This window comes from Epinephelus lanceolatus, chromosome 16, assembly GCF_041903045.1.
Source record: "Epinephelus lanceolatus isolate andai-2023 chromosome 16, ASM4190304v1, whole genome shotgun sequence".
Classification (NCBI taxonomy): domain Eukaryota; kingdom Metazoa; phylum Chordata; class Actinopteri; order Perciformes; family Serranidae; genus Epinephelus; species Epinephelus lanceolatus.
Window position 1 is genome coordinate 9,926,476 of NC_135749.1, and position 26,193 is coordinate 9,952,668.

General features: G+C 41.4%; 1 protein-coding gene across 4 annotated transcripts in view; it reads right to left on the reverse strand.

Annotated features, from left to right (window-relative positions):
- phf14 (PHD finger protein 14) overlaps positions 1-26,193 on the reverse strand; it is a 104,186-nt gene that overhangs the window by 27,256 nt on the left and 50,737 nt on the right. For 2 of the 4 annotated variants that reach the window (XM_033637092.2, XM_033637091.2), the window contains exon 17: positions 2,801-2,918. In XM_033637092.2, the coding sequence (XP_033492983.1) occupies positions 2,801-2,918 (118 nt within the window). Of the gene's footprint in view, positions 1-2,800; positions 2,919-22,644; positions 23,352-26,193 lie in introns of those variants that run through there. The other 2 variants (XM_078175498.1, XM_033637093.2) reach the window with 2 other exon arrangements.

A 26,193-nucleotide genomic window follows, 5' to 3' on the forward strand; every position in this document is an offset into this window, starting at 1 on the left:
ACATGTGTTCATTCATAGTTTTGATGCCTTCAGTGAGAATCTACAATGTAAATAGTCATGAAAATAAAGAAAACGCATTGAATGAGAAGGTGTGTCCAAACTTTTGGCCTGTACTGTATATGGTATCAAAACTGTAGATTCATGTAAAAACTTACTAATAGAGTATTTCAAAACAAATTTGATTCCTATAGACTTTTGCATCAAGACCACTTAACATTTAAAGAGCTCTTTAACCTTTTGCTTTTCTTGATAATTGAATGTTTTATTCCTGTGATTCAGCATTTTCACTATGGCTTTTATAATTCACGTCTCCTGCACCAGCATCAATCAGCCCCCATTTAACACAAAGATGGGGCAGGACAGAATACTGGTTTCTAGAGAGACAGAAATGGGGATACATTTATCAATTAGGTTGAGAGGCGGCCAAATGTGACCTTTTATGTCAATATAATTTAATAAAAACAAGCAAACAACTAAACAAAAAAGACACTAGTTGTGCAGGGCATTTTTTGTACCTTTATGAAAATGAAATCCTGCTTTTAAGGATCTATTTTTTGTGATGGACAGCAACTGTTTTGTACTTTACTTCATTTTCAATTTTCACAGAATTACAGTGAGTGAAAAGACCCTTGCAGTTACCAGACAATTGTGCAGTGTTAGCTGGGTTTCACAGAAATATTTAAACAATAAGTGGGGAAGCAGAAAGCAGATGTATTTTAGTGATTAAATACAACTCTGTATTTTGACAATGGCCAATTTTCATTATCAGAACTCAAAGGTAGCTTGTGGATTTTTCCTGTGAATAAACACAGTTTGTTGAGGTCTGACAAATGTGTCACATTGATTTTCCATTCTTATGAAATATTTACACAGTCAGTTTGTGGAATATTTTTAAAGCTGCATGGTTTACATCCACTTGGTTCTTTTCCTCTGACCTTTTATTACCACCACCGATTGTCAAGAGTGGAAAGACATGACACCATATGAAGGAACATCGCTACATTTATTACGTGCTGTTTTCGAAGCTGAGTAAACATAAATCCTGGCCTAACAGTGAAAATTTGGGAATTTTGTTTGTTTGAATTGAAACTGACGTATCTTCCCCTTAAATTGTATGCTTAAAATGTGCTCAGACATTTTGACTTGGTGGTAGGGATGGCAGGAACAGCACGGGTGAAAATTGACAACATTAACAAAGGCTCAGTTCCATTAAGTGTTCCAGTAAACTATTCCAGTGAGCCTGCATGCACAATACCAGGGCCTCCTGTAAGTGGAACACAGCTATAATTAATGTTATTAAATATGCCTGTGCTCTTTTACTATGATATGTCAAGATGTCTGCCTTAAAAAAAGGACCAATGGTGAAAGGAACAACAGACATACTTAGAGGTCTGTGGCAAAATGGCTGCAAAGCCACCACCGTTGGCAGTTGCACTGAAATAAAATCTAATATTTACTCTAATTTGGTTAGTTTGGCTAATAAAAGGAGCTATACTGGCTTTGTGTGTATCTGTCTTTACAGCTAAGTAGCTGATGTAGGCGATTTACATGGTTTCACAACAAGGCTGGCAATGACCATCTTGGAATGATGAATTATTAGTGCCCGTCCACACAAATATTACGCCAATCAAATGACAGTACCAACAATGCCAGTTGGTACTAGTGATGTGCATTATTGGACAACTAGTTGAGGAAACGTTGCTACCTTCACCAGTCAGCACCAGAAGTTAGCCCTCTGTAACCCAGAAAGAAATGGAGGACCACTCACCCTGATCATCAACACTTCTCGATCTCTTTCTTTCTCTTTCACACACGCATAAACACACAGGCACTCTCAGAGTCATGTACACATGTGCATGGTACAAATCCGCAAATACGGAAAGTATGACCGAGCCTTCACACACTCACGTTGCCTGGATGTCTTGTTGCTTGGCTGAACGAGAGAAGTGCTCAGGCTTTTCATTGGTTGGGCGCATGGGAAATCCTGAGAATCACACTCATGCATAAGAGGTAACGCGTGAGATGAGTCAAGATGTTAAATACACAGTAAATAAATGTAATTTGTTATCTTTTAACAGTGAGTTCTGAGTTGTTATGGTAAATGGACTGTGTTTATGTAGCACGTTTCTCGTCTTAGCAACCACTCAAAGCGCTTTAAAATAAAGGCGCCATTCATCCATTCACATTCATACACTGGTAGCCAAGGCAACCACACTTGCTCATCAGATAAAAATTCACATGCACTCACACACCAATGACATAGCCAACAGGAGCAATGTTGGATTCAGTGTATCTCTGAAATGTAGACTGCAAAGGCCAGGGATCGAACCACCAACCGTCCAATTGGTAGACGATTCCCAGGGCATTTAAAATTTAAAAAACTGATTACTGATTTTATATGGCTCTTATACTCGATATTTTTTGGACAATGTTTAACCTAATTGATAAAACTGCGCTCAATTTTATCTGTTTTATGAGTGTTTTCTTACTTTTAGCGTAGTCGACTGCTCTAAATTTAAACTAATGCTTAAACATTAGGGAAATCAGTCAGGATCAGCTGGTACTAAAAAAACCCGGCAACACAGGCGGTGCAAACGATATGTAAAAGTAAAAAGCTTAAATTTCTTCTTGGTAATTTCAATTTTGCCCAAATAAGTTCACAAGTAAAACCAAACACAGATACATATCTCAGCACAACACACTGATGAGGCGACATGTCGAAGCAGGCCAATCCTACCCCAATTGCAACCCCCTCCCTCTGTTGCTTTCTGAGGCGTGCACACATACAGTCAACACTCACCTTGGAGGAGGATGTGTCACACTCCTGGCAGATCCAGCCGTATCCTGTCTGCTTGGGGGACTTCTTCAGCGGGGGGTCCAGACACCCAAAGTGATAGCAGAGCCGGCACTCATCACACCTGAGGCACAGACAGGAAGGGCGCGTGTTACACCTCACATAAATAAAAGCCCCCGTCTTCCTGTAATGATGAGGCCAGCTCGGGAGCGATGATGGATGATGACAAGGCAGCTAGTTGTCAGTCATGAGACTTTGTTAATGCATTCCTAAGTCCCTCTAATCACTCCACTCCCTTGACCTTACACAGCCATTGACTGTCCAATGGTTCATATCAGCAGCCAGATAAATACAGGCCTTGTTAGTGTCAGATAAATGCCTGTCGGGTCTCCTACACCTGGACCGACTCTGTGTCCTCAGGTAAAGTAACAAGGGCCAGACAACAGGGAGGACACAGAGAGATGAGTACCATGGTTTTACCCAGATGCTGCATAGATTAAGAATATTTGATTACTGAATTTAGGACCACGTTATAGTACTGTATTACTGACAAATGTAATGTGATTATAGTACATGTTTTGTCATTTCACAGGTTAGAAATTGATCTCAAACTCCAACCTGATGATTACCAAGGTCTTAAAAAGTCTCTCTGAACCCTGCAGATACACTTGTCACTATTGTCCTGCTGTGTTTCTCCCCCTGTCATCAAACCCCTCATGCTGTCATTCTTCCCCCAGTAATGGAGACGAACAGAGAGGGTTCAGGTTGACCTCCCAGGCTGTTAAGCTGTTATCAGATTTTCATTGGAGAATGTGAATCTCCTTCATTGATTAGGACATAATTGGCTCTAATTGTGGAGTGTGTGTGTGTGTTTACCAGGCAGGGGGAGCTTGTTGAAGGGCAGTCAGTCTCATAAATGATTAAAAAGGAAAGTCTGCCCTCTTTGTGCTGCAGTCACAGGCCAATCTTTCGTGGCTCAGATACACCCACCATGCTTTTAATGTAGTTTATTGTGCGTCAATGCAGTATTGACTTCCCTCAGCTGTTTACTAGCTCTGCTGACCGGAAGTGAGATTCATGGAGATAGAGTTAATAAAAAGGAAGAGATCTAAATTGCTTGTCCTGTAAGTGAGTTAAAAAAACACAAAGTATAATGAAGGTGTCCAAAGGTGTGACTCATGTCCTGCATTGATATGTGGCCAAAGACGCTATTAGTTCCACATAAATAGGCTATATTGTACAATGAGTGTGAACAGGCACATGTGGAAACTATGAAAGAGAAAATGGACTGCAGCCGTTATACTGCACACAAAATGACTTTGGCCTTTGGTGGTTAGAGAGCAAAATAAAGTCACAGTGTATACAGGCAGTGGAGTTGTCAGAGTTCCTGCAGGGTGGATTTCTGTCAAACTTATTACATACTGCTCAGTACAGCCACTTTCTAATGAATGTAGGTGCTCATGGTGTAGTGATTATAAGTGGCAGGCAGAATGGGCCTGGTTCCTGCTCAAAGAGGCAGTGAGTGAAAGGAAAAAGGAACAGCTGTGTGAGCTACAGTATGAGGTCTATTTCACTGCATTAGTACGGGCTAAAATATACCAGCGACTATTGGATGAATTACTGTGACATTTTGTACACACCCAGACAATCTGGTGAGCCCCTGACTGTTTCTCTAGCACCAGCAGGTCAGAGTTTTTACTTATTCTGTAGATATCTCAACAATTATTGGGTGAATTGGCCAAAACAGATTTTTTGTTACCAGAGGACAAACACTTCTGACTTTCATGATCTCCTGACCTTTTCTCTAGTTCTACCATGAGGTTCATATTTGGGATTTAATTGAAATCTCTCAAAAACTACAAGATGGATGCCATGAAATGTATTACAGACATGATCTCCTCAGGATGAATTGTAATAACATTGATGATCATTTGACTTTTTACCAAGCCGCAGTGTCTGGGGCTGGAAAGTGAAGCCAACAAGAAAGTGTAAAAACTGCAGTTCCTCAAATGGCCACTTGAGGCTGGCTCAATACCCATGGACTGCCATGTTAAATATGCCTGACTTTACAGCAGATGTTTATAGTAAATATTTTTATAACCTGGTGCAAAAAAAGGTTTTGGTCAGATGGCTAAATTCTCCTTTCATGACAACTATGGGGGGTGAATGTTTATATAACTCACCCATTTAATGTTTTTAAGGCTTAATGTTTTGCACAATTAGAGACGTTGCTGCTCTGAGTGACAGGTGGATGCCAACAACATCACTTAGGAGAAGTACCTATGGCGTAACCCTAGATTAGCAGAGTATAGACGTAGCTGTTACTGTCGCTATGTCAGTGTGTTTTCAGTGCATGCAAATTATATTTCAACATTTTGGTTGCCTAGGAAAGTCTTGTTCCGGGTTTTGTTGTCCTAAAAACCCTCTAAGAAGTTGGATGTTCAGTTTTTCGGGTACATACATTTTGCTTAAATGGTTTCAGCCTTTATTTCGCAAGCAAAAATTAGCATTAGCATTTGCATTATCACAGTTAACCATAGTTGTAAATGCATCATACTAATCATGCTAGCAGCTAGGGTTATCTTCACTCTCTTGTCCAAATATGGACAATAATGGCTCCAAAAATCCAAAATGGTAATGGCCAAAATGTCAAACTTGAGGCTTCAAAATCCGAGTCCAAAAAACAATGATGTCACAAGGGCTAAGTCTATTATTTTTATACATGTGGGCAGAATTTCAGTTTGTGCAACACTTTGATTTCTGACCAAAAAGGTGTAAAACATTCCCATCAACCACAGCTGTACTTTGTGTTTGGTTTTAATGCTAACATGCTAAGCTAAAATGGTGAATATGGTAAACATTTTACCTGCTAAACATCAGCATGTTAACACCGCATTTGAGAAATCATGGGTCTATTAAGAGAGCTAAATAAATATTGGGCTGCCAATTTGTCCCAATACCCACATTTGAATTTGAGCACACTGTGCATTGCACTTGTGGGCTATTAGTAGTTACTTTGTTTTAAAACAAATTAGCATTTTTATACCCACAAATTAACAATTCTTGTGCATAATTTTTGCCCCCAGATATTGTTTGTGCATGCTATGCAGGCTGATGTTAAGAGTACTGGTCACTATTTCAACTTTATACCACTGTATACAATGTTACAGGTAGCCTATAGTGTTTGGATATTTGTAAAAGTAAAAACTCACATTGGGGTCTGCAAATTATCCAGATTAACAGGGACGAGGCTGTAATATTATACTATGTAATATAATATAACACAGTATTGACGGGGACATATCAATCTCACCACTCAAAGTCATACTTTTGTTCCCCTCACTTTTCTCAGAGGAGAGAGGAGGGTTGATTACCTTCAGTTCACTCAGAGTGATCAGCTTAACTAGCACCTATGAATGGTTCAGCCAGCGAGTGTTGTCTTTGTTACAGTACCTGCTGTTAATGATATGGGTTTGAAACACAGTAAATGTAAGTGATTACACTGAATATATATCACATGAATCTAGAAAAGTGGTTAAACAATAGACTCAAACTATATCTGAGATACTAGATGATTTAAAGGGAATGCCTTCTATTTTCTTCTTAACAAACACATCACTATCATTCCTGCAGCGTTGAGGCATTCAGGAAGCTGCTGATCCACTCTCCTCGCCTCAGTCAATAAAATGAACAGGATTTATTGAATCAGCGGGTGATCACTGCTCCTCCACACTGATTCTGTTTCATTTTGTTGGGATTGTTCTGTCTTTTCATGCTGTGGTTTCAGGATGAATATCATGAAATCACATTATACACTCTGTCCAAGAAGCTGTCTGTGCATGATTTATGGCAGCCAATGTTTGGATATCAATTATGAGTCCTCAACAATGAAGCCAGCTTTGTGTTGGATGTGTGTGCTGAAAGGAATTAGGCAGTTTGATGGTATCAGATCTGATGGCTCTGCAGACATGTTCAATATGGCAAATGGCAACTGTGCCTCAGGCTTTGTCTGAGTCTGACGTTTCACGGGAAGTGCTGACAACACGTCCAGTCTGAACATGAAGGAATCACAGCTTGCTGAGGGTCATTCTACATTCTTTTGTTCACCTCATGTTAAATTTGTGTCTATGAGGATAGTGGCTGTGATCAAACCAATAGAGAATTGCTGTCATTCAAATGTTCTAATGACATTCCATTAATTTCACGATGTATTAACAATTAATTTTCTGACACCTACAACAATCAAAAGAGGTTCAAAATGCATTAGGTGGATATAGTTAGTTATTTTCTGAAGACAGTGACTTATCTGACAGCAACCAAACTGAATTGAAAAAAATGACCTCTTTACACCGCATTACATGGTGGCAGCAAGTAATGTGTTAATATTACATGCCAGCACCACTGACACAATGCCAATGGAAAGTCAATTATGATCCTTTGTCATGATGGAGACACATATTCCCTGGTTCAGCAACGTCACACAATGGGCAGTGAATAATGTAACGACCCCATAGGTAGTATAAAGAGCGAGAAAGTCCCCGTAGTGGAGAGGTCGGGGTGGTGGATCAGTCAAACAAGCACACAACTTTTACCCAGGACACGGCTGTTTGTGTCCCATGAGAAACTAAGTCAGTGTTGACTTCTTTAAACTTCACGTACTTATACCCTTTATGTAGTGACATCACGTTTAGCGACGTTCTTACATCGCCTACCTAACAAATCAGGGCTTGACGCTAACTTTTTTCTGAAAAAGTAAGGAGCGCACAAAGAACTTTAGGGGCACAACGTAAATTGATCAAATAATGTGTTTTCCGTAATAAACGTGATGCAAATAGACATTTACAAGCAAAATTATTTAATGAATTTGTATACAAAATGTACAGAAAGGTAAAATCATCAAGTTTTGAAAAAGTATTGCAATTTAATTTTGTCTTTAATGTTATTACCTTATATATATCATCTTTGCAATATGATTATCTTATATAATGTTATTACTATCCTAAAACATTCTCTAGGTCCTCTGAAACTCTGCAGGATTATTTCCACCCTGCCCAGCAGCGGTACTGTGGCAAGCGGTACAGTGGCGAACGGTCCCTAACTGCGGGGAGAAAGGAGCAGGCCTCCCTGGAGGTCTGCCGCTTTTCCCGGTCCGTCTCCTCCACACTTTGACTTATTTCCACGCTGCCGACAGTGGGACTTAACGGCCGGGCTCCACCGGCTGCATTCATTGGGGCTCCACTGACTGCGTACGGAAGCGACACGTAGAGAAGCCAGCCAGGTTGTTTACCGCCGAGCTGAGAGGCTGCATGTAGGCTGCATGAAATGTTAAAGCATTTTCCACCTAAGTTATTACATATATTTGAGTTATCTACAAGTTTACTGTACTGTTTGTCATCTACTCGCTTTCAAATGTCCGCCATGGACATTTACACAATGTCACGGATAAACATGGGTAAATGCATGAAAAAAAATCATCACATATCACCTCTGGTAATGTTTATTCATTTAAAAACACATTGTGCTCGTTTAGCACACTATTTCATGTAGTTTTTATCTGCTGGAGGGTCGCGTAGGGGAGCGTAGCGCGACAAAAATAGAAGAGCCGCGTAAAATAGAGAGTTGTCGTGCGACATACGGGGCCTGTTGCCGGTGGAGCTGCTGTAATTGATTAACAGGGGGGCGAGCTGCAGACGTGTCGTGCCGCTGACGTGCCCGGTGGAGCCTGGCCGTTATATTCATTGTGTCGACAGTGGCTTGGAAAACCGGCCATAACGCCAGGGCCTGCCCTGCCTGCGAAGCGCAGTGCACTGAAATTCTCCCGTGAGCCAGCACACTTCAGTTCACATCAGACGCGCATTTCTCCACGCTGGTCGACAAGCGGTTCTGCTCCCAGCTGTTGTCTCCGTCACATTTGGGGCTGTTTTTCCATCATGGGTAACTACCCAGCTTGACACATTCGCTCGCGGCTCGCGCAGAAAATAGACCAGACGCCGAAATGATCGCTGCAGGGCCGGTGGCGGAGCTGCGCAGCGCGGCCGGTGTGGATGACACAATCGGTTAACATGGGCGCCGAAAGGAAACTGGCTTCACTTCTCGGCGCTTCAAAGCTATTCGCGGCGCTTCCGCGGGCAGTGTGGCTCGGGGAAGAGGGAAGAGGGAAGGCGGCTGGAGTTCCTCCAACATTTGTGGTTAGATTATCATAGTTTTTACTGACAAAAATATAGGCTGCTTCGGCTGATTTTTTTTATGCGCACATGTGCCCCTAAATATTCTTTACAGTTCGCACACACCTATTTTTAGTCGCAAATGCGAGTGAAACGCTCGCACTGTCGAGCCCTGCAAATGTATTACTTTTACCGAAAACATAATCTTTTTCTCAACCTAACCAGGTGGTTTTGGTGTCTAAACCCAACCGTGCCATCACCAACACAAATGAGAAAGTCTGCTCACACCGGTGGCCAGTGCTTGGTTTTTGCTCGACTGTTTTCAACATGGCTGCCGGGTCACAAACCCTCTCATTTTACAGCTAAATAGTACACTGAAATATGTTTCTAAAAACATCTGAGGTGAGAAATAGGCAAAACAGTAAAACAATGTTGGTTTGACCAAAGTTTATGGGCTTTGACTGACATGATTGACAGCTGCGTTAGAGACTCCTGGGCTCCGATTGGTTTGATTTTCCTTCATCTGAGGTAGATTCTAGCAAATACCACAAGGGGCACTACGAGGAGGAAAAACACGATTTTCATTAGGGGTGGGAAAAAAAAAGATTTTTAGATGCATCGAGATTCTGTCTTGAACAATGCGAGCATCGATTTGGAAAACTCATAATCGATTTTAAATTTGTTTTTTATATTTATTTTTCAAATTACCGTAACTCCTTGACCATTCATGCTATCGACGTAATTCCAACGGATTCTGAAAGCTGAGAAGCAGAGCTGATATTCGATAGTGACGTCATTACCTGTGGTGGAGGGGAGGGAAGTGGGCACAGCAGGAGGAGAGCGACAGCTGATGAGGAGAGTGCAAGTTGGAGTGATTTAGCTGTGTTTTAACGGCGTTTTGGTGAGTTTTAGTGGAGTTTGGGTGGCGTTTTCTTTGTAAATAATATTTAGTGTTATAAATAATAGTATTTGTGGTTTTTTGAGAGCTTTTGAGTTTTTTATGCCGTGTTTTCGTCGTGTTTTCACCATAGTTCGTAGTTTTGCCATCGTTCGTGTTTTGAGATTTGTGGATGAGGAGGATGGACCGGAGGAGACCGGTGGAGTGCAGTCATCTCAACCACAGTAAGTAATACAGTTTGTATGCACTGGATATGTATTCCCAGCTTTATTACAAAAATGTTTATCAATATCTAGTGTAAATCTTGTTTATTGGCTCGTTTTAGAATCGAGAATCGTTGCCTTCGGAATTGGAATTGAATCAAATCGTGAGGTGCCTAGAGATTCCCACCCCTAATTTTCATACAGATTTTTTGTCTCATGTACTTCTGCCAGGACATAGTGACAGATCAGCCAATACCATAAAAAGTTTAGGAAGTTGAACCAGGTTAAGGTGATAAATTTACAGCTGGCCTTCATTCTCTTCGTCCAGAGAAGTTTGGCTAACCTGTGGGTTTTGTTCTAAAACCTGTGTGATGTCTGACTGCTCTTGTGGTAACTTGATGTCACTAGGTATGATGACCTGAGCTCAAAAACAAGACCCAACTTGTAATAAACCAGAATTATCCTTTAAGCAACCAACAGAAAACAGTGTGGACCTCCATTCAGATGGAGACTAGCCAAACTCTATTAAGTGTTAAGTTATGAAAGGCAGCCCTCTGGCACTCGGCTCAGAAAAGCTGTGAATGTGTCTAATAATATACCTGTAGTGTTTACACATTAAGCGTGGTAGATTTACTAAAATCAGAGTAGAAATTTAATTGGCAAAGATAATTGGCATCTTATGAGTTGTAGGGGCATAAGCTAACAGCTGCTGCACATTAACACGAATATGCAGAGGCAGGTGGATCTCACACACACACACACACACACACACTGTAAAGAATCTGGGATGGGCTGAGCAGGCATATCTGCCTAGGAAACGATGGGAATTTTAAGTGCCCTCCGGCCACCTAGTGAATAGAAGACAAATGACCAAAGTGTGTGTGCTCCACTAATGAGCATTCTCCTATGTCGCACACAAACCGCCAATTGATTTCACATGAATCTCCAAGTAAGGTGAGAAAGAAGGCGCAAAATCTTCAGTTTCGCTGCTGGAGACTGTTGAAGACCTTCCAAACTCACAGGAGGGCTCTTTTTATTTGGCAAGACTGTGACGACTGCACACACGCTTTCCTAATTGCTTTACCTTAATGAACCTTTTTTAATGTTTGTTGTGTATCGTGGGGAAGATCTTTGAATTAAAGCACTGCTCACTGATGCAGATGCATTGTTTTCTGTGTGCGTGATAATGTGCTTTTTAATCTTCATTTATCCACAAAAGGTGAGTTTAAACTTGCAAAACTGAGCTTCACATTCGGAGAATTCCACACAATTACACTGAGAGCTGACCAACACAGCCCCAGCCCACTGCTGTAAGGGCCTGGTAACACGGATCAGTTTCTGACAGAAATACATTGTATTCAGTGCAGTCAGAGGAATTGCTTCTGGAGTCAATATAAATGTACAAGGAGTTTTGATGTTGTTGCATTTTGGTGAACTTTGGCGCAGTACTCTGCTCTGCTGACAGATAGCAAAACATCCTGACAGCGCTGACCTTTGAGGGAAAGGTAGAGCCCCAAATGGAGGAAGCTATCATAACATTAGCTGTGTCATGCTACCTAACACTACAGGACATCAGTTCATGGTGTGAAAGGGCACAAAGTGACCGGAGCAGTTAAAGGAACCTTCCAACATTTTCTGAAATTTTGTCTTTTGCTTTCAAACCAGTAGTCTTTCGATTGATATTAATTTCATCTGTAACACAAGTAGATACAGAACAATTTTATCTTACAAATAGCCACCAAAAAAAAGGAAGTCAACCAAATCCATAAGTGTTTTAACTAGGGATGTTCCAATCCAGCTTTTTCACTTCCGATCCGATACCAATATTACAGCCTCGAGTTTTGGCCGATACCGATACCAATCCGATCCAAGTATATAGCTGGTTTGCTTTGGCTGCTTTGGCCCCTTAATAAATAGAAAATAAATCAACACAAGAAATCTTTAAAATGTCTAATATTGAAATTAAAACAGCAGCAAGACTCCACACACTTGTGCTTTGCCCCCTAATAAATAAAAAGTAGATTAACACCACAAGACATTGTTGACATTTAACAAACAATGCAGCCTTTCCTTTTCAGTTATTTTTGTAGTGTCAGTGCCAGCCTGGTGCTGCTGTTTCCTGTGTGTCTGCTTGCTGGCCTGGTGGATTGATAGTAAGTGCTGGAGCGGATCACTGGAATAGACTGCTTGAATCGCGGAGCGCTGGGCTGGATTGGACTCCATGAAAAACTGGATCGGAGTTCTTGAATCAGCATTTTTCCATGCAGTCCGATCCGATGCACGTTTTTTTGCTAATATCGGCGGCCGATACCGATCTGAATATCGGATCGGGACATCCCTAGTTTTAACTGCTCTCCATTTCACAAAATGCCTGACTCTTCCTTTAAGCATTCGGTATCTTTCTTCTCTTGAAACTCTTTCAGCTCCCTTGCTCGGATCACATCCATCTTTCTTCATTTTGATCTCAATTACCCACTAGTTAAGTTTCATGACTGCATCTTGTATGGTTGTGATGCTACAGACAGACATATAAGCTTCTTTGGTACTTCCTGCTACATTTTGCGTCACCTGGACCACATTTCACCATAATGACACACACACACACACGCACATGCACACACACACACACACACACATATTAAAAACAATACCAGGCCTTGCAACATTGCTGTGGCTGGTAAAAATAAATGGCCCGACAACTAGGGCTGAAATGATTCCTCGCGTAACTCGAATAATTCCAGTAATTTTTTGCCTTGAGGCTTTTTGATGGTTGCTTCTATTACAAAAGGCGCTTATGTTACTTTCACTGTTGATAGCCTACGCAGCTGTAACATGGATGTGAGATGCGGATTGCAAAATGATGGCGGAAGAAGTACAAGAAAAGAGCGAGAGACACGCCAAAAAAACACACCAAAAAGTGTCAAGGGTGTGGAATCATTATAGGTTAAAATTAAAAAAAGTCTAGCGTGTATTGCAAAACGGAGTTAGCATACCACAATAGCACATTCTCACACAGTATTTCTTATCTGATTCCTCGAATAATTGCCAGAAAAAGCGATAGAATACTCGACTACTACTATGACACTATGGCTGACACTGAGGGTTATGCCAAAGTGCCTTAAGATGCCACAGACAACTCAGATTTAAAGAAATCTGAGGTCTCCCACACTGTTGTTTACTTCTACTCCATTAAATTCCAAAAAGTGCTAATGGCCACAGTGTGCAAGATTTCTGTTTTCTGCTCTCTTTACATAGTTTTTAGTTCAATGCAGTCACTCCTAATTTGGGAAAGGGCCCAAATTAGGAGTGACTGCAATGACAAACAAATTGTCAATCAATAAAACATCTATTTAGACACTATTTGTGACATCACAGACCATCCATGTTTCCCTTCAGTCTGCGACTCTAGCCAGTGTTAGGCTGATTAACTAGTGAGGAAGCAGATGTTCTTGCAGGTGTTTGATCCATTAAAGTCTAAATCTAGCAGCACTGGTGTCTTGGAAGATGATTCTGGACCGTCACTGGTTGATCTACGTAATGTAGCCAGTGTTCTTCTCAGTCTCTTCACTGTCACCTGCTACCACCAGCCTATCTGCTCCCAACACTGCCCTTACACACCCCGCCACAGCAAGGTCCTTGATGTTATCAAAGCAATTTGGCCCAGCTTTAATCATTGGGAAAATTGAGCAGCCCCCCTCCCCCTCCCTTGCACTTTGGAAGCAGACAAAATCCAATCACTCATAAGAGAGGTTATTGATTGATCTAATCTTATTGGAGGTGAGGTTGTGGAGGGGACATGATTGATTGCTTTTGTCTGCTACACATGTTGCTCTCGGTTGGCGATTCGTGTCCACTTTCATCTGGTATTTAATCTCTGTGTGAAGTTCTCAGACCCCCCTCCCTCCCCTGCTCCGCTACGACCCGTCCTCGCGAAGCGGGGCCTCATGGCCCACAAATCTAAACGGACTTCATTTGATCTCATCCACCTCTTTAAAATGGCTGTCACATTGCTGTCCAGGTGTTGTGAAGAGGAAGCTTCATCGCTCGACGATCTGCAAAGAGCCTCAATTCATCCACAGAGGCTGCAGAAATATTCCACGACGTATGGCCACAACTAAATAAATCGCACTAACTAGAACATTGGTGACACAATATTAGACTGAGTCAGTTGGATAGAATAGAAAATTATGTGAAAAGATATGAGCTCTTTGGACGTGGGAATGTAGTGAGATAATTCACTTTAAGTGAACCATGTCGAAGGCGTAGCCAGAACTCCAACCAAAAGGATTTATGTATAAACGTGCTGGGTTTTGTGTTGTAGTGTCTAACAGAGTGAAGCTTATCTATCAAAAACAGTCTGTGTTTTGTTCATATGTAGACCAAGATACAATGTCACATAATATAACTGTTTATGTTACGTCTGTGAGCTAATTTCAGAATTTTATCTGTGTTAATTTATCTCAAGCCTTTATTTCTTTAGTGTGGAATTTTCTGGCAGTTGATCAGCACAAAGCTCTGTGCTTTGTAAATAACACTGGAGAAACCAGCACAAAAGCAAAACTATATAACTTTTGCAAAAGCAACACTGATCCTGACCCAACCCTGTCACTGAGAGAATATGTGGCAATTATGAGATAATGGCAAAACGAGCATTACAGTATAAGTTGACAAGAGTCAAGGGTCAGCAAACTAATTCTATAATGTCTGCCTATACAGCTGTATCTCCATAAAGCTGGGTAAAATTAGCAAACATAGGTCATACCAGACCAAGCAAAAGGGTCAGTACGCTTTGTGGTACCAACATCTGAGTCCAAAAATCAATCTGCTCACTTCCTGTACTGACTGGCCAGGTATGAGAAAGTAGAGGGGGTCTTTTCCTTTCATCACACAACTACTTCCATCACTTTCCATGCGTACGATCCAGTGCAACAACAAGTACTGTATGTCCGCCAAAGACTGTCCAAAATTGTTAGCCGGTTGGTAGAGGATTATCACCCTTGGCCCTCTCTACAATGGCAGGCCCTTTTAAATACTTTGTCTTCACACATTTTCACATAACATGCCCGGACGACTACTTTAGTTGAAGAATACCTTGGCCTTAACTCTGACCCTTTGTCACTGAGGCCACATTCAACAATTATGTGCTGATAGTAAATGTCAAAATGTGTCAAGACACCAAGGCCAAGTCTTGATCTTGTTGAACCACCAACCAAGTGAGAAACCATAGATTCACACTTATAGAATTGTTGTTGAGATTTTGAAATGTCCTGCACTACTTCTGCCATGACATCAAAATTTTGTCATTTATTTTCATGAATTTCAATGTCTATTTGTGCTGGGACAGTACCTGTAGCTGGAGCGGCCACAAACGATACATAAAGACTTACGTTAAAGCAAGAATTACATATCATATATTAAATGAGTCTTGCTGAAAGTGACCATACACAATTTAAATTTGTTTTACTGTATTAATGTACAGAATGGTACTGTAATGTACTGAGGATGGCCTCATTTTAAACCTCTCACTAATTAAAGAATACATGTTTTTTCAGAGGTTTGATAAAATGTTTAACCCAATCCTGGATAACCCTGACTATGACCATGTCAAATATGAAGTTGTTTTAATGTACAGTTTTGGAGAAAATTAAAGGGAAAGTCAACATTAATTACAGTATAACATTGATATATCATATGTATTTGTAGTGTCATAAATAGGAAAATGTTGCAGCGGTTGATGTGTCAAGAAACAAGGAACATTACAGCAAATGATGCGGCAAAAAAATGTGCAGGTAAAATTGAATTCCACTTTTCATTTGTAAGACAAATAACTTCTTTTAAATGTGACATAGTCGGGCTTTAAATGTTGATATATTGTGTTGTTTACTTGTTTAGGACATTGTCATTCTGCATAAATTTGCCTCTTTTGTGGCTTAACCCTCGACAAGTAGATATTCAGGAAGGCATTGGCTTCCATGTTCTCCTCTCCTTATCAAAACCAAACCAGACTACTAAAACAATGACAAAAATCAAAAACACAAATGAAGCACTGAGCTAAATAACCTTAACGATGAGACAGAACCTGCAGGGTTATTGATGGCTGCTGCTTCCCACCTGCTTTGTACCCACAGTATTGACAGTGGGTTTGTGGCCTCAGAAACTTCTTTTCTCTCCAGTAGTGCTGCTGTCTGAGCCCAAGTGGCTGAAACAAGGCAATGAATTTATCACAAGTGGGCAATGCAATTACCTTGGGAGTGGCCACGTGACAGAAATCAATATGACACAAAGCGCTCGGCCATTGACTCTCATCCATGACAAAGTGCGCCGGTGCCTTCCCATAGAAAGGAGTAGATTATTGGACTTTGCCAGCCTCCTACTTTTTTGATTAACTGTTGGGTCACTGCAACATTAGAAAAGAGCCATTGTTTTACAAGAGGGGGGAAGAAATGAATGGACTGCTGAAGTTGCACCTATGGAAAAAGCCAAGTCAGAGCAGCTGCCTTTATTAGCTCGTCTGGACACAACTCATTCACAGCTAGGATGGAAAGGGAAGGGGAGTGAGCTCTACCACTCTCACCTGGTGCTTTGTGTGTGGCTGAGGGCATGTTTCTTTTATTTCCAGCAGGGGGCCCCAGTGAACTGGGTACAACCCTGGAGAAGAGTCAATTTCAGCTGCAGGTCTGCGCTCTCACCTCTGTGGGAGAAACTCGAGCCTTGTAGCATCTAACCCAGCCAGAAACTCCATCTCCTCTATTGGTACCTTGCTACGGAAATTCCACTAGAGATGCGAACAGCTTGTAGCCAAGTGCAACTCCATTAAACAAGTCTATGACGAGGTAATCAATAAAGATATAAGGCACCCATAGGGCTTTGTGGCTCGTGTTCAGTGTGTAATGATTAAAAAATGGGGTAGGAGGCAACACTGCAGTTAAAAGAGGATAAGACAGAAACCAGTTAGGGAGGAGGAAAGGGAAAAGCGTGTACCTCAGGAAGCATTGGAGCGGACCCACACTGTGGCGGAATCAGTGGGATAAAGAGACAGGGAAAGAAGCAGGGGAGTAATAGATTTTAGCTGCTTGGCCACACTTCCCACACAGCCCCAGTCCCAGCTCTTGTGTTTTCTGTTTTAATAGGGGGGAAAAAGGGTGAAGTCAGCAAAAACAAAATGCCGCCATTAAATCATCTCCCCGGATCCGGTGTCAGAGCAGTAATGGGAAACGCACTCATCATCGGAAAGGTTACTGCTTTCCAGAAACCTCCCTGCTAGCTTTTCTCTCTTCGCCCCTCCCCTTCCTGTGCCTCCTGGCCCCAGTCTCATCCCCTAACCAGAAACCAGCTGTAGCTGAGCTGATCTCTGGTTTGCCGGCTGCTGTTCGGTCCCCGAGGACCCTTGGGGTCGAGGATGAGGGATTGGGGCAGCTACAGTTCACCACAGTGAGTTGGTTCCATCGCTCGCAGATGCCATGTTGAAAACCAAAATGTGTCTCTTTCTGTGTTCTCCTACAATTGTTGAAAAAACAAAGGCTGCCCATCCACCTTCAGACAAGTGCCTTTTGTTGGAGTATGTTACTATATTTTATGTGAGCTTTTCATACGACTGGGGACGGCAGTATCTGCTCTTTTGTCTGTCAAGAACCACCGGCAATTTGACAACTAGAACTAACCCCTCGCATTTTATACCTTTGTCAAGTTGCAGTTTACATCCATGTCTGTCCAGACTTTTATAACATATGTAGTGAAGACTTTGAATAAATTTAATTACGGCTTTGACTGTATTATTTGGAGAGATGAAAGTTATGTCCTTTACCTACAGACTGTTTTTACAGAGGAGTAAAGAGGACTGATAGAGAGCTTCCTCACATGGTGCAACGATAATCACCCCAAGCTTGATATCATCAGAACCAAGAGCTTGTGGTTGACTACCAAAGGAACAAGATGGAAGACAAAGTTGTGGCACTGACAGTAGACAATCTGTTCCTGAGTTATGGAATTCCCTCAAGGTATTCCTGAGATATTGGGTTCAAGAGAATGGGACGTTTGTACAGACAGCTCGCAAACACAATGCCTCCAACTGTGGCTGTTGCGGGCACAGAGGCATAAAAAGATCTTAGCACAAGATCCACTTATGCCTAGTTAAGACGACACAACTTGAGCCCTGATTTTCCACTCGCTGACAATTTTTGGAGCTCCCTGACAAAAGCTCCATATCAGAGGCCAGTTGGTGTTGGCTTGGTGCTCGCAAACTGGTGCCCGAATGCTACGTGTGAACTATTTAAAGACACAAGCTGAGAGGCTCAGCAATGGATTGCAGACGCTCCACAAATATCTACCTGCCTAAATGATTAGATAATTGTCAGCAAGCTACAAGCCAATGAGACGGAGACAGGGGACAATGTGGCACTCTCCAAGTGTGAAGAGGGAAAAAGTAAAGAGAGAAGTGGAACGTGGACTGTTACACGCAATGATTCTGTATACCTTGCTTGGAATGATGCTTTGTCACTTTTTGACTTTGGTATTTTCAAGTAAGATGGAATTCCTCCTGGTGCCAGATCTTGTAGTTTGACCTGCTGTTGCTGATTAATCATGTAGGGTGAAAACCACAACGACTTCAAGACTCTGGATTACAAGAATGCAAGTTGTGTAGTGAGAACAGCAGCAGTGAACTCAGCTTTACTGGACATTTCCTAGGGCTTTCACCAACAACTTGTGGCCTTCATCAGTGGATAGAATTTTCTCAGTTGTCACGAAGTACTGTACAAGTCAACTATCCACATCACAACTACTTAATCCTCTGATGGAGGCCACAAAATCTACATGCCAGGCTTTAATGAAATTCAGTCAGCACAGTCGTGAACCATGATGAACCATTTACATTTCTAGCACCAATCTGAGCCCAAGATGTCAACTTGAGACATGGTGAAATCTGCTGAGCATATTCATGTTGCTGAAGCTATGAACCCTTTCATGTTCTTTTTCATGACTGTTTTTTTTAACTTTCATTCTTTTATTAAAAATCCCAAGTGCAGTTCAGCTCTGATATGAAGTATTTGAAACCATTTATATGTGTAGAAGTTATGCATAGGGCTAGGCGATATGAAGAAGGTCAAATCAGGGGCGAAAATCCCATTTCATAGTGTGGGGGGACAATAAACAGTAAAATTTTAGAGAATAATTCCGGGGGGGGGGGGGGGGGGGGGGGGGCAAGGAAAAAAGTTGTAGCCTGTCTTTTATACAGCATCTTTTACCGCAATTTGACACTTTAATCTTCTCTCTATCTCTCCAACAGGCAGAGTGAATGTCTATACTAACTAAACTAAAACTAAACATTTCCTGCAATTAAACTGGTAAACTGGTTTATAAACAGTGCGCTGTGAGATCTGCTGCTGCGTCGCGCGTAATGACCGCTCCTCGTCTGCACGTCTTTCATGTTTGTCTCACTGACAGGTGGAGAGCCTACAGACAGGTACCCATATGAGCCGCTCCGCCACAACCGTGTGTAATAGTCACACGTAATGACCGCTCCTTGTCAGTTAGACTGCACGTCATTCATGTTTGTCTCACTGACAAGTGGAGAGCCTACAGACAGGTACCCATATGAGCCGCTCCGCCACAACCGTGCGTAATAGTCACGTGTAATGACCGCTCCTCGTCAATTAGACTGCACGTCTTTTATGTTTATCTCACTGACAGGTGGAGAGCCTACAGACAGGTACCCATTAGCTACGAGCTGCTCCGCCATTGACTGCTCTTGTCCTGTCCTCTCCCTCTTCTTTCTCTCCTATCCTCTCTATCACTAAACTCTGAGCTTAATCATTAGCTATTAACTTAGCAGCACTCGTAATTGAGTAGGCTTTTGAACAATGCAGGAGAAATGTTGCAGACAGTTTATATTATCAGCCTGGGCCTGGGGCTTGTTACAACAGTAAATGGGATGTGTTGTAACCTGTGTATGTTAAACTGTGTCTGTGTAAGTGAACATCTTACCCTGCAATGCGCGATGTGGGTAGCGGTTCCAGCCACACACTGCTACTGCTGCCAAGTAGCCCCGTCCGTTGGAAAGAGTGTGGGATATACCACTACTAGGAATGGGAGGGGGAGACTAAATCTTTTAAGATTTAAATAGCACATTATTGCGTGATTATAATGAGCACCGCTTACATTGTGCTTTCAATAAATACTACTGCATTGTTCAATAATTATTAATTGTGTCTCAAATGATTCTAGTGGGGTACAGCTTCACTGAAGGGGGAGTCATGTCCCCCCTGCCCCCCCCCGGGATTTCCACCCCTGGGTCAAATACAGATATTTTTGATCAAATACCTCAATATTGTGATGATAATTTAAGGCTAACAAGTGATACTTAAACCAAATTTTTACACAATGTGATTATTGATAAATAATTATTAGTAATGTGAATGTAATGACTAAGTGGGTAAATGCAAATAATTCAGAACATGACATCACTTCACTGTAATGCAGCCTTTAAGACCAGAAAAATATTTAGATATTTAGTCTCATTATATTACCATATTGATATATTACCCAGCTCTAACTATATAACTAGTCAAAGCTTCATTGGTTATCTTACGGTTGACAGCTTCCCAGACTGCACATGATCTTGGGTCTTTAGCAGATGTGAGAATTTGGAAATTTCTGTATGTTTAGACGTGAAATGGTCAAATTAAAGGTCAAGATATTAGCAATTAGCAGCTGTAATACTTTGTGCTAACAGTTTTCCCTGTTAAAGAAAATGCTTATTAAACCTTGTCAGTGACTGCGGTGAGGGAATCCAGCAGATCAGCTGTAGGCAGTGCTATGTGTGGGCTGAGAAGGAATATCTCGTCTGAGCCAGCACCTCCCCCAAGAAGGCCACTTCCCAGGTGATAAATCACAGATGACAGAGGGCATTACACGCACAAACGGACTGCCGCTGCCGCACCTTTAGAACAATTAATTAGCTGGCTGACACTCATTTATCACTGCGGCAATAAGGTGAAAAAGTCAAGAGTTTATTAAAGCTCCGCTTAATTCTCAAGAGCTATAGGCCAGAGGCTGAGACACTTCACATACACAACAGCAGCAACATTCACATTCTTACTTCATACATTATCACAGTAATACAGAACACAATTAACCAGAAATACTCCCTTAAAGGCATGGCTGTAAACAAATGAGAACAAATGTTTGGCAATTTAAAAAAAAAAATATGGTAGTCACTTTAAGACTACGTCACAAATCAGAGTTCAACTCTGTTCACAACACAAGCTTATGGTATATAATCAAGTATGCAGGCACAAAAATGTAAGTTTGGCCTCTTCAATAAATACTGTACACATTGTCACACTACATAGCTACCTGGCATTCAAATTCTACTGGACCACATCACGTGTTTTCAGTTTTAAATTACTGTACAGGTCTGGATAAGTAGATATAGACATGCATTGTAAAACTGACACGCAGTCTTGAGTGATGGGAAAGGACTGGTCAGGAGTCAGCAAGTCATTCTGCTCCGAGAGCTCATCTCTAAAGACAAACCCAGTGTGCTGCTGTTTCTGGACACACTCCAGAGAAGCAAAAAAGCAGTAAACTGCATGGGTTTGACTGCTCCCAAAAGCATGCATATAGGGCCCCGTACAGGCAACAGACTGACATATGAGGGCAGAATGTGACACTTGTCATGAGCCCTGACAGAGCAGCAAGCAGCTGTTGTTTTGACAGCACTGACTACGGGCCACCAGGGACATGGAGACAAAGCTGGGCTTCTTTCTGAGGACGTGTCAGTTTAACTGTCACTTCAAGATATGGAGACAGAGGAAAACTTCTAAATGCCTGAAGACACTTGGACTAATATTGAAGTGCTATTACCACTAACTACACTAGTTTGTTTCTACTACAGATGCTGTATAGCAGCATGTATTTACTGCTACACTTGGTACACCAGGAACAGTTGGCTTTTCTATATACAACACTGACTTGTCTTATTACTTCTGGTCCTCTATTTACTTAGAAAACACAACACAACATTCAAGTCTGGGAAAGCCTGGGTCCAAGGGTGTCTGGAATTAACCACATTCACACTGAATGACCTCATTAAATAAGACTGGTTGGTATTGATGGGAAGTTGTATGGGCACAAGCCTGGTACCAATGGAAAAAAAAGTTGATCTAAAATAATCCACATACATGTTGGATGCAGGTGAGCACCTAGAGGCATAGAGAGGAAGTATAGCGTCCTAAGTCAGATGATGCACAAATCAACTGAGTGCAGCAGGTTTCTGCCTGTTATTGCACTTTGAGCTTTTTACTGTGCTTCCACACTGCGAGCAACATGATCGACAAGCCAAGAGTCTTCCACTCATTTCCAACAGAGGGACGCTCAGCTGCCATGTGAGCAATCAAGAAGCTTGTCGGCTTTGGACGAAGTTCTTGCACTCAAAAGCCAGATTTGAACCCAATCTTTAAGATCTCATGAAACGGGCACTTGAGTTTTTTAGAAAACTGCTTCTTGGTGGAAAACAGCGCCTCTTCAGTGGTCTTCATGGTTCATTAGTGGGCGTACTGTTATCATTAGAAAACTAAAAATCCTGTCTTTTTGCTGGTCCTATAAAATCATACTGATTTCCACTCCATAGCAGATACATCCCTCACTGTCTAATGCCCTTTTTATAGAGAAAATACATCACATTAAGGAAGTAATCAAACCATTTCATGGGATCTTTAAAGATACAAGGACTCATTGTCTTACAAATTAAATTCAGAACAGTCGTATCGATCAGTGGGCTCGATGATCAACTCTTCAGACATCTGTGACTTATATTTGTTAAATGCTACCTAACTAGCACAAGAGATAGCCTGAAATGGTTAATAACATAAATTAACATAAACTGTATAAATCCAAACTTCCTTTTTTCTTGGTCAAAACTTTGTGGATGCTGACAATTGCATAGATGCAACTTGAGCCACAACTGGTCATAAAAAGAGTCAACCATGTTACTCATAGTGTGTAAAAGCAGTTGAACGTCCAACATTAACCAAAAAAATACTGACTCCAACAACACTTAAGCACTTATGGTCCATGTTTTAGATTCAGACAGTTCCGTTCAATTTTTCGTTGGACAGTTGTTGGTCCAGTTTGGATCAGGGGGTGGTTGCGGGGTGGCGTGACGGTCTCTTTCTTCAGCCTGACTCGAGCGCCATTCTTCAAACGCTTCAATTTGCCTCTCTCTGTCTCTAAGCCAACGGTCATCTGTCCCGAGTTTTTATGGGAGGTGAGGTGGCTGCCCCGGCTCTCACAACCTGTGCAATGCAAAGATAGAAAGAGTCAGGGCAGCACACCTCACACCCCGACCAGCATCCCTTACAACTTAAATGCTGCCTCAAGAGCACGACAGATAAAACAGTGACACTTTGGTACTGAAGGGTTGAGATTTTTCTCTCATATATTTCCATGATACTGCTCGTGCCATGGACATACTATCATTTCCAGAAAGCTGTACAAGATCACTACACTAATGTAAATGAAAGCATTAATTTTCTTGTGCTGATTTTATTCTACACTGGCTTTTTGTGATGCTTTTGGTCTACACATATTGGTCTGTAAACAAAAGAAAATACATTAAATTCTTCAATAGCGTCAAATAATAAGGGTGGATACAAAACACTATGGGTATGGTGGGTGGTGAGATGACCTACCTTATATTGTGAATTCAGCATATTGGTCATTTTGACAGCACCAGGACAACAACTGAATCATGTCATACTCACCACTCTGCTGCTGAGTTTGTCTATTTAATAAGAATACATTATGATTCAAAAAGCATCTACTTTGCTGTTTTTTCTATCACTGTTGAGGGATAAAAAAAAATGTCAAAGTCAATGGAGAGCAACACTTCCTGCCCATGCTTTACATTCAAATCCTACCAATAGAGTGAGGGATTTAGAGCTGTGATCATTATCTTCGTCAATTGATGAGCTGTTTGGATTATAAAATCTCGAGCTCATCTTCACAAAATGTTTTGCATTTTGGCTTTAAAAAGACAAATGATTACACAATGATCAAAACAGCTGCAAAGTAATCTGCTACTGACTGACTAATTGCATCGACTTGCCTCCTGTCACTGCCTCTTGGCCAGGTCATCATTGTAAATGAGAACTGCTTCTCAATCGATGGATCCCGTTAAATAACTGTTAAAAAAGCTCTAGATGGACTGTATTATTTACATTTCTGCAATGTGAAACACCCATACAGGAAGTGTTAAGCTTCACAGACAATAGCTGAACAGCAACTGAAAAAACAGCAAAGTACAGTAGAAGATGTTGATTTAGGCAGGGAGTGGCAAATCCTTAACAAAACCTAGCACCAAAGTGGTGAGTACGGCAGAGTCTGTTGTTGTAGTAATTGAATTAGTGCGATGGAATATACTTTACTCTGGATCTGAATTTATGAGGAGACAATAGGTAAAGACAGAGGAAGTGTTGAATTTGTATCAACAGCAAACTGAAGCAGGAGCAGAAAAATTGCTGAGGGAGATGAAACTAAAATGATGGAATATGGTTCGAAACAAGAACAATCTGAAATGAATGTCTTTCTAGCCACTATCTGAGAACACACAGTTAAGGAATTGGTAGAATGTTAAAAGATGGAAAGAGTGTTACGCTTTAAAGGGGGAAAGCTATGTTTCAACATGCCAACTCAAAAAGTCGCAAACTGGTTCAAGTGAAAATGAGAGAGAATTCTACTGAAGCCCTGAGAGGCATGGTGAAAAATGGCAGGCTATGTTGGGCAAAAGTTTATCTCATACGTACAAGATATATGGGAGAATATCTTCTACATCCGGGATATTACCTCCTACATACAGGCTTTCTCGTCATATCCAGTCATCCAGGTCATAGTAATTCTTAGTGCTATATTGTAGGCAACTGGATTGAACTAAAGAAGCCTCTTGGATGAGACGTGAAATGTCTTAAAGCAAGTCCAGTTGCCTACTAGGGCTGTCAAAATTGCTCAAAAATGACGTTCGAATATTCCTTCTAAAAATAACTCATAGGTTCGAACCATTCAAATATTTTTTTTTCCACAAGAGGGCAAACTAATACAAGGAAACATACTTGTATATGTATTAATACAAGGAAACATAACTACTTGTAGGTATTTTATTTCAACATAAACGTCTTTGAAAACATTTACATACCTACACATTAAAACACATAAAACAATTATCTATAACATTACGTTATAAACGACTGCGGACCTCTCACTCGTCCCCCCTCTCTGACCCGTGGCCACACCGCCCGCGGAAGCACTGCGAATAGCCTCGAAGCGCCGGACCATGACCAGCTCGCGCCCTGCAGCGATCGTTTCGGCGTCTGGTCTATTTTCTGCGCGAGCCGCGAGCGACTGTGTCAAGCCGGGTGACGGAGACAACAGCTGGGAGCAGAACCGCTTGTCGACCAGGCTGGAGAAATGCGCGTCTGATGCCAACGCCCACTCGCAAAGAGGACAGCTGCGGTGGTGTTTTTTTTTTTTTTTCCTCCACAATTGAACATCAATTTTCACATTCGAAGGTCCATTTTTTTTTCAAATTCGAATTTAAATTCGAATTTAGAATATTTGTTGACAGCCCTATTGCCTACGATACAGCACTTAGAAATACAGGATATCTTCTACGTAGAAGATATTATCTTCTATGTATGGGATATCACCTCCTACATACAAGATGTTATCTCTTACGTTCAGGATAATACCTCCTTTGTTTGGGATGAAATCTTTTTACGTAATGGCTTATATCTGCTATGCAGGATATATTGTTTAAAACTTCATTCTTCCTTTCCTCTCAAGAGATACTAGGATAGACTAAATTCAGCTATTCTGAGAGTGAGACACTGGGTAGAGTGAAGCACTTTACGAACAAAGGGCACTGAGAGTTCAGCTGTATGCGGTATAAACAAAAGGTTTTACCTTTTTAGTTAACTAAAAGAAGAACAAACGTTTGTGTGAAACATGATGGATTTCTCCATAAAATGTTTCTATGAACTGAACTGTTTCTATGGCTGTTCGCCGGTGGATTGCATCAGCCCACTAGTCTGACTGATTCATCTGAAATACGTGAAAACAGAGACATGACTAATAAAAATGAAT